Source organism: Scomber scombrus, chromosome 20 (assembly GCF_963691925.1).
Source record: "Scomber scombrus chromosome 20, fScoSco1.1, whole genome shotgun sequence".
Classification (NCBI taxonomy): domain Eukaryota; kingdom Metazoa; phylum Chordata; class Actinopteri; order Scombriformes; family Scombridae; genus Scomber; species Scomber scombrus.
This window is the reverse complement of record NC_084989.1, coordinates 24,771,289-24,783,785: the sequence shown is the minus strand read 5'-3', so window position 1 is coordinate 24,783,785 and position 12,497 is coordinate 24,771,289. Positions and strand designations below refer to the sequence as shown.

The 12,497-nt window shown below is 36.9% G+C and overlaps 1 protein-coding gene across 1 annotated transcript; it reads left to right on the top strand.

Moving 5' to 3' along the window:
- Positions 1-6,561: 6,561 nt before the first annotated feature.
- LOC134002068 (gamma-crystallin N-B-like) lies at positions 6,562-11,114 on the top strand (the record flags this gene model as incomplete). Its single annotated transcript, XM_062441338.1, has 3 exons — positions 6,562-6,723; positions 9,189-9,334; positions 10,979-11,114. Coding segments are annotated over 3 exons (444 nt in total), but the record flags the coding sequence as incomplete, so codon positions are not given.
- Positions 11,115-12,497: the final 1,383 nt, after the last annotated feature.

Below are 12,497 nucleotides of genomic sequence, written 5' to 3'. Positions count from 1 at the left end.
ACTCAGCAGAGAAATGTGCCTCCGCCTCGCTGTTCATATATTATATATTAATGTCTGTGCGGTGGGATCTATCACTGCTCAGCGTGACAAATGTCAGGTGTGTGAACTGCTTGAAATGCTCCACACTCATCCCTAAATCACAAGATGGCGGGAAAGGTTGCAGCCGTTAGTTTGAGTTCATTTTTAACAACCAAACTGCAGATTTCTGCTGTTTGTGAGGAGCTAAACTAACAGCAGTCAGCACTAACAACACGAACAAAGAGACATTAAAGTGTAAAAACACAGAAACTGTCGGTTACATTACCTTCAGACGGAGAAAAGTATCTGCAGCACGATGTCAGAGAAAGTGAAAGTAAAGTGTGAAGAGGAAGAGGGAGGAGCTGGCTGATGACTGATCCCTTTGTTTCAGAAACATATTGTCTCTATATATTCCATATGTTATGTCCTATTGGATTTGATTTGTAACATCAACTAGAAGAAAGTCTGGATGCTTCCTCATAAATACTTCATAGTGAATAAGGTGAAGGAAGTGATAAATATGAGCCTGCTAATCACTACATGGTGAAAAGAAAACTTCTGGCAAGACTTCAGTAGATTTACAACCATGTTCATAGAGATTTTACTTTAAGGTGGGAGAATGTAGTATTTAGTTTTATCAGAGAACATAGAAAGAAGATAAATGAGTAATAAATGTGTTGATCCTGCTGGCAAAGTTCTACATTTATGTAAATTCAGCAATAAAAAAAAACTGACTTCTGCATTTTTCCTCCAAGAGACTGAACAAGTAAATCTGATCTCTGAATCCAGAAACAAAAAGTCTATAAAAACCCTTCATGTATGTTCACCTTTGAATATCTTTGTTTAATGTACCCGAGTATTCCTCTGTCTATATCCTTTATATACTGTTCTGTATACTGTGTTCTTTTACAATAAAGATTTCTTTAAAAAAAAGACTTTAAAGAATGAGTGTGGAGAGGAATTGGACAGCAAGTATTTTATATTTGTAGTATTATGTGACTAAAGTTGTAAATAGAACATATATATTCATCCTTGTTTCTTGTAATAACTTTCAAATATAACATGAACCTCTCTTCATTTTATGACTGTTTTTTTTCCAAATGAAAAGAATTAAAACATATTCGTAGGACTACGTGTTATTCCACTGTACTAAATACTGTTCTTTGTACCATAAATGACACATATTGCTGATTTCAGAGATATGTAACTGTATAAGAACCAAGGCTGATCCATCCTGTCTCACTGTCCTCACCATCAGCCAGAAAAGACTCCTGTATCCATTATTTCCAGTGAAATAAATAAATAAATATCTCTAATAATAACAAAACATTTACATCTACTTACACTACTGTAACGTTAACAAGCTGCGTTCAACTAGCCTTCGTTTATAGATGTTAAAGTAACAGCAATGTATATCTTTATAAGTCACTTACAAAGTCATCAATCAGCTCAATGGATCTTTGTCCTCTTCTGTTAATGGGGAACACAACCCCAAACTTACCCCAATATCACATCATTCTTCTCACTTCTTTATCACATCAACACCACATTTACAGGACTATTTGCAGCGCGCATTAATATTGCCGCCACAGCAGAGGTGATGTGTGTTAAGTTCACACATTGAAATTTATATTGAACTCAACTGACTTACAAACCTGAGCTATAATACTGATAACTCATAAAATTCAGTTGAAAATTCATAACTATTGATGTTAATTGGAAGTAAATTATTGTGACTTATTCATCAAATCCCTTTTTTGGCTTAATGACCAGTGTCAATTTGTGTAACCAGTATTTTTTTCTTTTTCTTATTTTTTTTTTCAACTAATCAGTCTGATCAATGAATCACCTGTAAAACATCTTCAGCTTTTATATCATTAACTGGACAAACCCTCCTCAATGTGCTGATTATCATCTTTAGGAATAATTATTGATTAATGATCAGTACAGTTATAATGTATCTAGTAGCTAGTATTACTCTTCATTAATGGATATTTGGCGCCATCTGGTGGTAAAAAGGTAAACTGCATGCTGTCAGTTTCATGAACACAGATTACATGATGTGCTTTTAAATGATAAAATATGTAAATATTGTTATTAGAATGGTACTAATGACTTATGTGAAATGCTCCCAAACACAAGGGACAGAGAAGCAGAGAGAAGCTATTTCAACAATATTTCCAACAACACATGGAGGATGTTAGCTCACTTTTTTATTGGACATAACAGGTGATACAGCAGTTACATGTATTTCTGCCTGAGTAACACAAACATACAAATACAAAACTTTACTTGGTAAAAACACAAAAACAGCAAATAAGAAACATGTGAAAAGATTAGAAACAGATGAATTATCCTGTAAATGAGCTTTTTATTGTGGATATTTAGTAAGGCGCTAAACTGTCAGCTGTTTGTCCTCTAATATTCTGTTCACATACAGCCAGAACTGCAACTATTAGTCCATTCATTGATTATCCATCAACACTAAATCAGCACTTCATCATCATTTTAGTCATTTTCAAGCTTTTCTTTGTCTGACATGATAATAAACTGAATATTTGATGTTCTGGACTTTAGTTCAGACACAATGAGACATTTAAAGACGCTGCCTTTGACTCTGTGAGATTATAACCAGCGTTTTAGGCAAGACAGCTTTATTTATATAGCATATTTCATAGACTGGGTCAATTCAATGTGATTTACATAAAAACTAAATATTAAACTGTAAAAAGAAGTTAAAACTAAACAGTAAAATAATTTAAAAAAAAACAATATTTTCACTATTTTCTGACATTTTACAGACAAAACTATGAATTGATGAATGGATGAATCATCATGTTGATTGACAGCTGTACATGCACATCCTGTAGAGACACACATAAAAACATGTTGGTTTCTGAATCCACTATATGATTAAAAAATCAAGTCATTGAACAAGAAGCCCAAAAAACCAAATAAGAGGAGAAAGACCAAAGTTCCTCTCTAGGCCAGCAGATACTTACTGTCATTATGTGTGTTATAGTTAGTGGCTAAACTCTTCCAACATGTTTAAAAAGCTCGGTCACAACTTGACGTTTCAGTAAACTTTGAGCCGCTGGTGGTTTTCTCTCTGAGAGCTTCTGAGTTTCACTTTGGGTGTTGGACTTGAACATTGACTGAGACTCATAAGGATCAAAGCCACGACCTCCGAACCTCCAAACAGTCCTCTAACAGACTGAGATATCTGCTCTGAGAAAATCAGCTTCTGTTTTACAGCTTTTTAAATGTGGATATATGTAACTGACTAACTAACTGTCAGTCATGTGGAAACCATGTTGGCTTTAGAAACTATATTTACAACCAGTGAGAGATCAGGTTGGTGCTAAATAACATGAGAACGTTTCTCTGACAGGAGGAGACTCTCCTTCCTACAGACCACACAGAGACACTGAACCAGAACCAGGCCGGTAGAACCCAAACCCAGCATACAGAGGTTCAGTGAATGTGGTGTTGAAGGTGTGGAGGTGGATCAGTGTGTCAGAGGAGACTCTGTAGAAGGACAGAGTGCCAGCAGGACAGTCCACATACACTGCTACTCTGTTAGAGGAGGAGGAGGAGGATGAGGAGGAGGAGGAGGAGGAGGAGGAGGAGGAGATGGATGTTATTGATCAGTTATTGATCAGTTAATGATCAGTTATTGATCAGTTAATGATGAGTTATTGATGAGTTATTGATCAGCTATTGATCAGTTATTGACACATGCACACACAGACACACAAACACACACACTGTAACACACACACACAAATACACAGACACACACACACATACACACACAAACAAAGGCACAGACACACAAATACACACACAAATACACACACATACACACACACAAATACACAAACACACACACACAGACACACACACACTGTAACAAACACACAAACAAATACACACACACAAATACACACACACACACAGACATACACAGTAACAAACACACACACACAAATACACACACAAATACACACACACACAGTAACACACACACACAGTAACACACACACACACACACAAATACACACACACACACACAGTAACACACACACACACGTACACACACGCACAAAGATACACACACACACTGTAAAAGACACAGAAAGACACAGATACACACACACATACGCACACACACACGCACACACACACACACAAACACACACACACACAAATACACATAAACACACACAGTAACACAAACACACACACAGTAACAAACACACACACACAAATACACACACACACACACACACACACACACACAAATATACACACACACACAGTAACACACATACACACACTGTAACACACAGAGACACACACACAGAAAGACACAAATACTCACACACACACAGTAACACACACACACAGTAACAGACACACACACACACGCACAAAGACACACACACACAGTAACAGACACACACACACACACACAGTAACAGACACACACGCACTGTAACACACACACACACACAGACACATACACACACACAGACACACCGGTAACAAACACACACACACAATTACACACACATACACACACAAATACACACACACACACATAGTAACACACACACACACACACAAATACACACACACAGTAACACACACACACACGTACACACACGCACAAAGATACACACACACTGTAACAAACACACAAACAAATACACACACACAAATACACACACACAGACACACACAGTAACAAACACACACACACACACACAAATACACACACACAGACACACACAGTAACAAACACACACACACAAATACACACACATACGCACACAAATACACACACACACAGTAACACACACACACAGTAACACACACACACACACACACAAATACACACACACACACAGTAACACACACACACACGTACACACACGCACAAAGATACACACACACTGTAACACACACAGAAAGACACAGATACACACAAAGACACACACGCACACACACACACACATACAAATACACACGCACACAAACACACACACACACAAATACACATAAACACACACAGTAACACAAACACACACACAGTAACAAACACACACACACAAATACACACACACACACACAAATATACACACACACACACACTGTAACACACAGAGACACACACACACAGAAAGACACAGACACTCAGACACACACACACAGTAACACACACACACACAGTAACAGACACACACACACACACACACAGAAGCACAAAGACACACACACAGTAACAGACACACACACACACACACAGAAGCACAAAGACACACACACACACACACACACACACACACACACAGTAACATACACACACGCACAAAGATACACACACACACACACACACAGTAACAGACACACACGCATAAAGATACACACACACACACTGTAACACACACACGCACACAGACACACACACGCACACACACGCACACACACTGTAACACACACACACAGACACACACACACAAATACACACACACACAAATACACACACACACACAAATAAAAACACACAGACACACAAACACACAATGTAACTAACACACACACAAATACACACACACACACACAGACACACATGCACAAAGACACACACACACACACACACAGTAACAGACACACACACACACACAGTAACAGATACACACACACGCACAAAGACACACACACACACAGTAAAAGACACACATGCACAAATACACACACACACACACACACAAATAAAAACACACACAGACACACACACACACACACAATGTAACAAACACACACACAAATACACACACACACACAGACACACACGCACAAAGACACACACACACACACACACACAGTAACAGACACACACACACAGTAACAGACACACACACACAAATACACGCACACACAAATACACACACACACACACAAATAAAAACACACACAGACACACACACACACACACACAATGTAACAAACACACACACAGACACACACGCACAAAGACACACACACACACACAAACAGTAACAGACACACACGCACAAAGATACACACACACACACTGTAACACACACACACACATAGACACACACACGCACACACACGCACTGTAACACACAGTAACATACACACACAGTAACACACACACACAGACACACACACACAAATACAAACACACACACAAACACACACACACACACACACACACAGATATTTAATGTTTTATGACTTTTTATTTGTTGAGTTCTTTTATTTTTTGTGGTGTTTTTGTTGTTCTGTTCTGGTTTTTAGTCTGAATGTTGACTTTATGCTTCTTGTCTCTGTTTGTTTTGTTTTGTTTTTTCTGTTTTTAATTCTTGTTTTTTTTCCACAATAAAATAAAAAATAAAAATAAAACACTTTATGTATTCAGTCTTTATATTCGCATCATGTTCACCAACCTTCATGTCGATAAAAGATTGAATTAGACTGACTGAAGAATAAATAAAAACTGTCTTGTTTGTTTTCAGGGTGAACTCCATCCGTGTGGAGAGCGGCGCCTGGATCTGCTACGATCATCCCGACTTTAAGGGCCAGCAGTACATCCTGGAGCACGGAGAGTACCCCGAATTCCAGAGGTGGAACTCCCACAACGACCACATGGGATCCTGCAAGCCCATCCGCATGGTAAGCACCATCAATACCCATCAATGACAATCAATAGTCTGATCAATACCCATCAATAACCATCAATAGTCTGATCAATACCAATCAATAGTCTGATCAATACCCATCAATAGTCTGATCAATAACCTCAATAACCATCAATACTCTGATCAATACCCATCAATAGTCTGATCAATAACCTCAATAACCATCAATACTCTGATCAATACCCATCAATAGTCTGATCAATACCCATCAATAGTCTGATCAATAACCATCAATACCCATCAGTAATCATCAATACCCATCAATAGTCTGATCAATAACCTCAATAACCATCAATAGTCTGATCAATAACCTCAATAACCATCAATAGTCTGATCAATAACCATCAATACCCATCAATACCCATCAATAACCATCAATAGTCTGATCAATAACCATCAATACCCATCAACACCTATCAATACCCATCAATAACCATCAATAGTCTGATCAATAACCATCAATAACCATCAATAGTCTGATCAATACCCATCAATAACAATCAATACCCATCAATAGTCTGATCTATAACCTCAATAACCATCAATAGTCTGATCAATAACCTCAATAACCATCAATAGTCTGATCAATAACCATCAATACCATCAATACCCATCAATAACCATCAATAGTCTGATCAATAACCATCAATACCCATCAATACCCATCAATAACCATCAATAGTCTGATCAATAACCATCAATAACCATCAATAACCATCAATAGTCTGATCAATACCCATCAATAGTCTGATCAATACCAATCAATAGTCTGATCAATACCTATCAATACCCATCAATAGTCTGATCAATACCTATCAATACCGATCAATAGTATGATCAATACCCATCAACACCTATCAATACCCATCAATAGTCTGATCAATACCTTTCAATACCGATCAATAGTCTGATCAATACCCATCAACACCCATCAACACCCATCAATAACCATCAATAGTCTGATCAATACCGATCAATAGTCTGATCAATACCTATCAATACCGACCAATAGTCTGATCAATACCTATCAATACCGATCAATAGTCTGATCAATACCCATCAACACCCATCAATAACCATCAATAGTCTGATCAATACCTATCAATACCGATCAATAGTCTGATCAATAACCATCAATAACCATCAATAGTCTGATCAATACCCATCAATAACCATCAATAACCATCAATAGTCTGATCAATAGCGGTCAATAGTCTGATCAATAACCATCAATAACCATCAATAGTCTGATCAATACCCATCAATAACCATCAATAACCATCAATAGTCTGATCAATACCCATCAACACCCATCAACACCCATCAATAATCATCAATAGTCTGATCAATACCGATCAATAGTCTGATCAATACCCATCAATAGTCTGATCAATACCTATCAATACCGACCAATAGTCTGATCAATACCTATCAATACGATCAATAGTCTGATCAATACCCATCAACACCCATCAATAACCATCAATAACCATCAATAGTCTGATCAATACCTATCAATACCGATCAATAGTATGATCAATAACCATCAATACCGATCAATAGTCTGATCAGTACCCATCAATAGTCTGATCAATACCTATCAATACCGACCAATAGTCTGATCAATACCTATCAATACGATCAATAGTCTGATCAATACCCATCAACACCCATCAATAACCATCAATAACCATCAATAGTCTGATCAATACCTATCAATACCGATCAATAGTATGATCAATAACCATCAATACCGATCAATAGTCTGATCAGTACTATAGTGATGTGTAGAACAGTGTAACTAAACCCTCAGGAACTGATCAGAGGGAGAAACTTTAACCTTTAAACCAACGAGCTGAAATAATAACTAAATATTAATCACCAATCAATACCTAAATATAACTAAATATTAATCACCAATCAATACCAATCAATACCAATCAATACCTAAATATAACTATATATTAATCACCAATCAATACCTAAATATAACTATATATTAATCACCAATCAATACCTAAATATAACTAAATATTAATCACCAATCAATACCAATCAATAACTAAATATAACTAAATATTAATAACCAATCAATACCTAAATATAACTAAATATTAATCACCAATCAATACCAATCAATACCTAAATATAACTAAATATTAATCACCAATCAATACCAATCAATACCTAAATATAACTAAATATTAATCAACTATTTTAATAACTGATCGTTTTTGTTCTTTTTTAATTCCAGCTTCTTAAATGTGAAGATTCGTTTCTATTATTTCGTGACGTTTAAATGTTTCAGACCAGACGATGACGTGATGTTATTAATGATGAATGATGTCGTGTGTGTGTGTGTGTGTGTGTGTGTGTGTGTGTGTGTGTGTGTGTGTGTGTGTGTGTGTGTGTGTGTGTGTGTGTGTGTGTGTGTTGCAGCACGGAGAGCATTACCGCATCGAGCTGTTCGAGGCTTGCAACTTCTCCGGTCAGTGTGTCGACATCTGTGACGACTGCCCCTTCCTGCAGAGCCGCGGACTCTCCAAGAACTGCATCAACTCCGTCAAGGTGTACGGAGACGGAGCGTAAGTCCTACACACACACACACACACACACTGTAACACACACACTATAACACACACACCATAACACACATACAAACACATACACACACATACACACACTGTAACACACACACACTGTAACACACACACACACACATACACACACACTGTAACACACACACTGTAACAAACACACACACACACACTGTAACACACACACACACACACTGTAACACACACACACACACACACACACTATAACACACACACACACACTGTAACACACACTATAACACACACACACACACACACACATACACACCATAACACACACATACACACACTGTAACACACACACACACACACACACAAACACACACTGTAACACACACTGTAACACACACACATACACACACACACACACCATAAAACACACACACTGTAACACACACACACACACACACACACATACACACATACTGTAACACACACACTGTAACACACACAGACACACACACACACACACACAGACACACACACACACACACACACACACACACACACTATAAGACATACACTATAACACATGCTGTAACACACACACATACCTGTTTTACTACCTTGTGGGGACCCCTGACTAAAGGGTCTCGTCTGGAGACATAATTTTAACTGCGAAATTTATCGTAATTATTTGAGAAAACAAAAATCATTTGAAATATCAAAAACTTTCACGTAAACTTTAAACCAGTTTTGCCCGTAATGCTAACGTCTATTAGCATACAACTGGCATCACTGTTAGCCGCAGCACAGCAGTACTACTCTGAGGTACTTTTACTGCAGTATTGTAGTACTTATCTGAGGTACTGTTACTGTAGTACTACTCTGAGGTACTTTAACTGTAGTACTGTAGTACTACTCTGAGGTACTTTAACTGTAGTATTGTAGTACTACTCTGAGGTACTTTAACTGTAGTATTGTAGTACTTATCTGAGGTACTTTAACTGTAGTACTGTAGTACTACTCTGAGGTACTTTAACTGTAGTACTGTAGTACTACTCTGAGGTACTTTAACTGTAGTACTGTAGTACTACTCTGAGGTACTTTAACTGTAGTATTGTAGTACTACTCTGAGGTACTTTAACTGTAGTACTGTAGTACTACTCTGAGGTACTTTAACTGTAGTACTGTAGTACTACTCTGAGGTACTTTAACTGTAGTATTGTAGTACTACTCTGAGGTACTTTAACTGTAGTACTGTAGTACTACTCTGAGGTTCTGTTACTGTAGTACTACTCTGAGGTACTTTAACTGTAGTACTGTAGTACTACTCTGAGGTACTTTAACTGTAGTATTGTAGTACTACTCTGAGGTACTTTAACTGTAGTATTGTAGTACTACTCTGAGGTACTTTAACTGCAGTGCAGGGTGATATTCGCTAAGCTAACATGCTAATATGCTAATATACACACTTTGGGAAATATACACTGCAGTACTGTGTGTGACCACTAGGGTTCACACACAGTCATGAAAATCAGCTCTGTGGGGACCTTAAAAAACTGCACCAGGAGGCTTTCTATTGGTTGCAATCCCCACACACACTCTGTAACACACACACACACTGATTGATTGATTGATTGATTGATTGATTGATTGATTACCTTGCAGCTGGGTGATGTACGAGGAGCCAAACTTCCGCGGCCGTATGTACATCGTGGAGCGTGGAAACTACTGCAGCCATAACGAGTGGCAGGCCCAGAACCCCAACATCCAGTCCATCCGCAGAGTCGTCAACTACTTCTAAACCTCTGACCTCTGACCTCTGACCCCCACCTTCACATGAACTGTGACTGTAATCATGTACAATAAATAAATCCAGACGAAAATAAGAAAAAAGGTTTTTTATCAAACACTTTCTGTGTGTGTGTGTTGTTTCATCATCATGGATTCATCCGCCGCTGAAAATAGTCCCAGAAAACCTGGTTTTGTTTGTTTATGTTTTAAAACTTATTTTAAAAATATAAAACTATATTTAAACCAGCGGGAACAGAGCCAGTGTTTGCTTTTTGTTTTCAGATTTAACTTTAAATATGAAACTATAAAGTCAAAAAGTTTATAATTTAAAATCAGTTAAACTTTCTACTGCTGCTGAAAATAGTCCAAAAAACAAACCGCTCCATTACCTCCTGTTTGATTTAAAACTACAATGAATTACTTTTTAAATTTTATATAAATGTTTAACAGCAGGAAAGATTTACTTTAGAAAATGAAACTAAAAAGTCAAAAAAGTCAGATTTATAATTTAAGAGCAGTTTAATTTTATCTACAGTAGTTATTTAAAATATGGAGCTTATTCCTGTTAAATGTCCCGAAACAATAAAAGCTCCAAGCTGATCAAAAATCAGTAAATAAATAATAAATAAATAAATCAGTTTTATGTATTTTAGGTGAAAAACCTGCAGACAAAACTCAGGGTTAAAAACACTGAAACTCTTCCAGATGTTATTTACTGATGAATAAAAACAAAGTAAATATGAATATTGATCTATTTGAATAAAACCTGCTGTTAATAACACTACAGTTTAAATATTTGACATCTTTAAGTTGTTTTAATATTCAGACATGGACTCAAACAAACCTTCATGTTCTTTTTATTGTGTCATCAACATGAAACCAGTTTAAAGTTGAAATGAAAAACATGAAACTGTTTGTTTATTGCTGAGAGAACAAAGAAAACAAACTAACAGCAGCTGTTAGAAAAGCTTCTTCTTTGCTTCAAAATAAAAAAAACATGAAATCAGATCTGATGATTTTCTTTGGAGAATTATTTTCAATCCAGATTCAAACAGACGACATGAAATAAACTTTAAAGAGTTGAAATAAAACGTTTCTGAAAGCTGCTGAAGAAGAAAGGCCCTAAATGATTCATATTATATATCAATGATATTTGCAATGTTTTCCAAACTGTTTAAATGTGTTTTATTTGCTGATGACACCATTCTCTACTGCTCTGGTAAAAACCTAGAACAGCTTCTGACTTCAGCTGAAAAGGAATTTAATATACTGAAAAACTGGTTTGGCAATAATAAGTTATCTCTGAATTTAAACAAAACAAAGTTTATACATTCAGTAAACTTTGAGCCGCTGGTGGTTTTCTCTCTGAGAGCTTCTGAGTTTCACTTTGGGT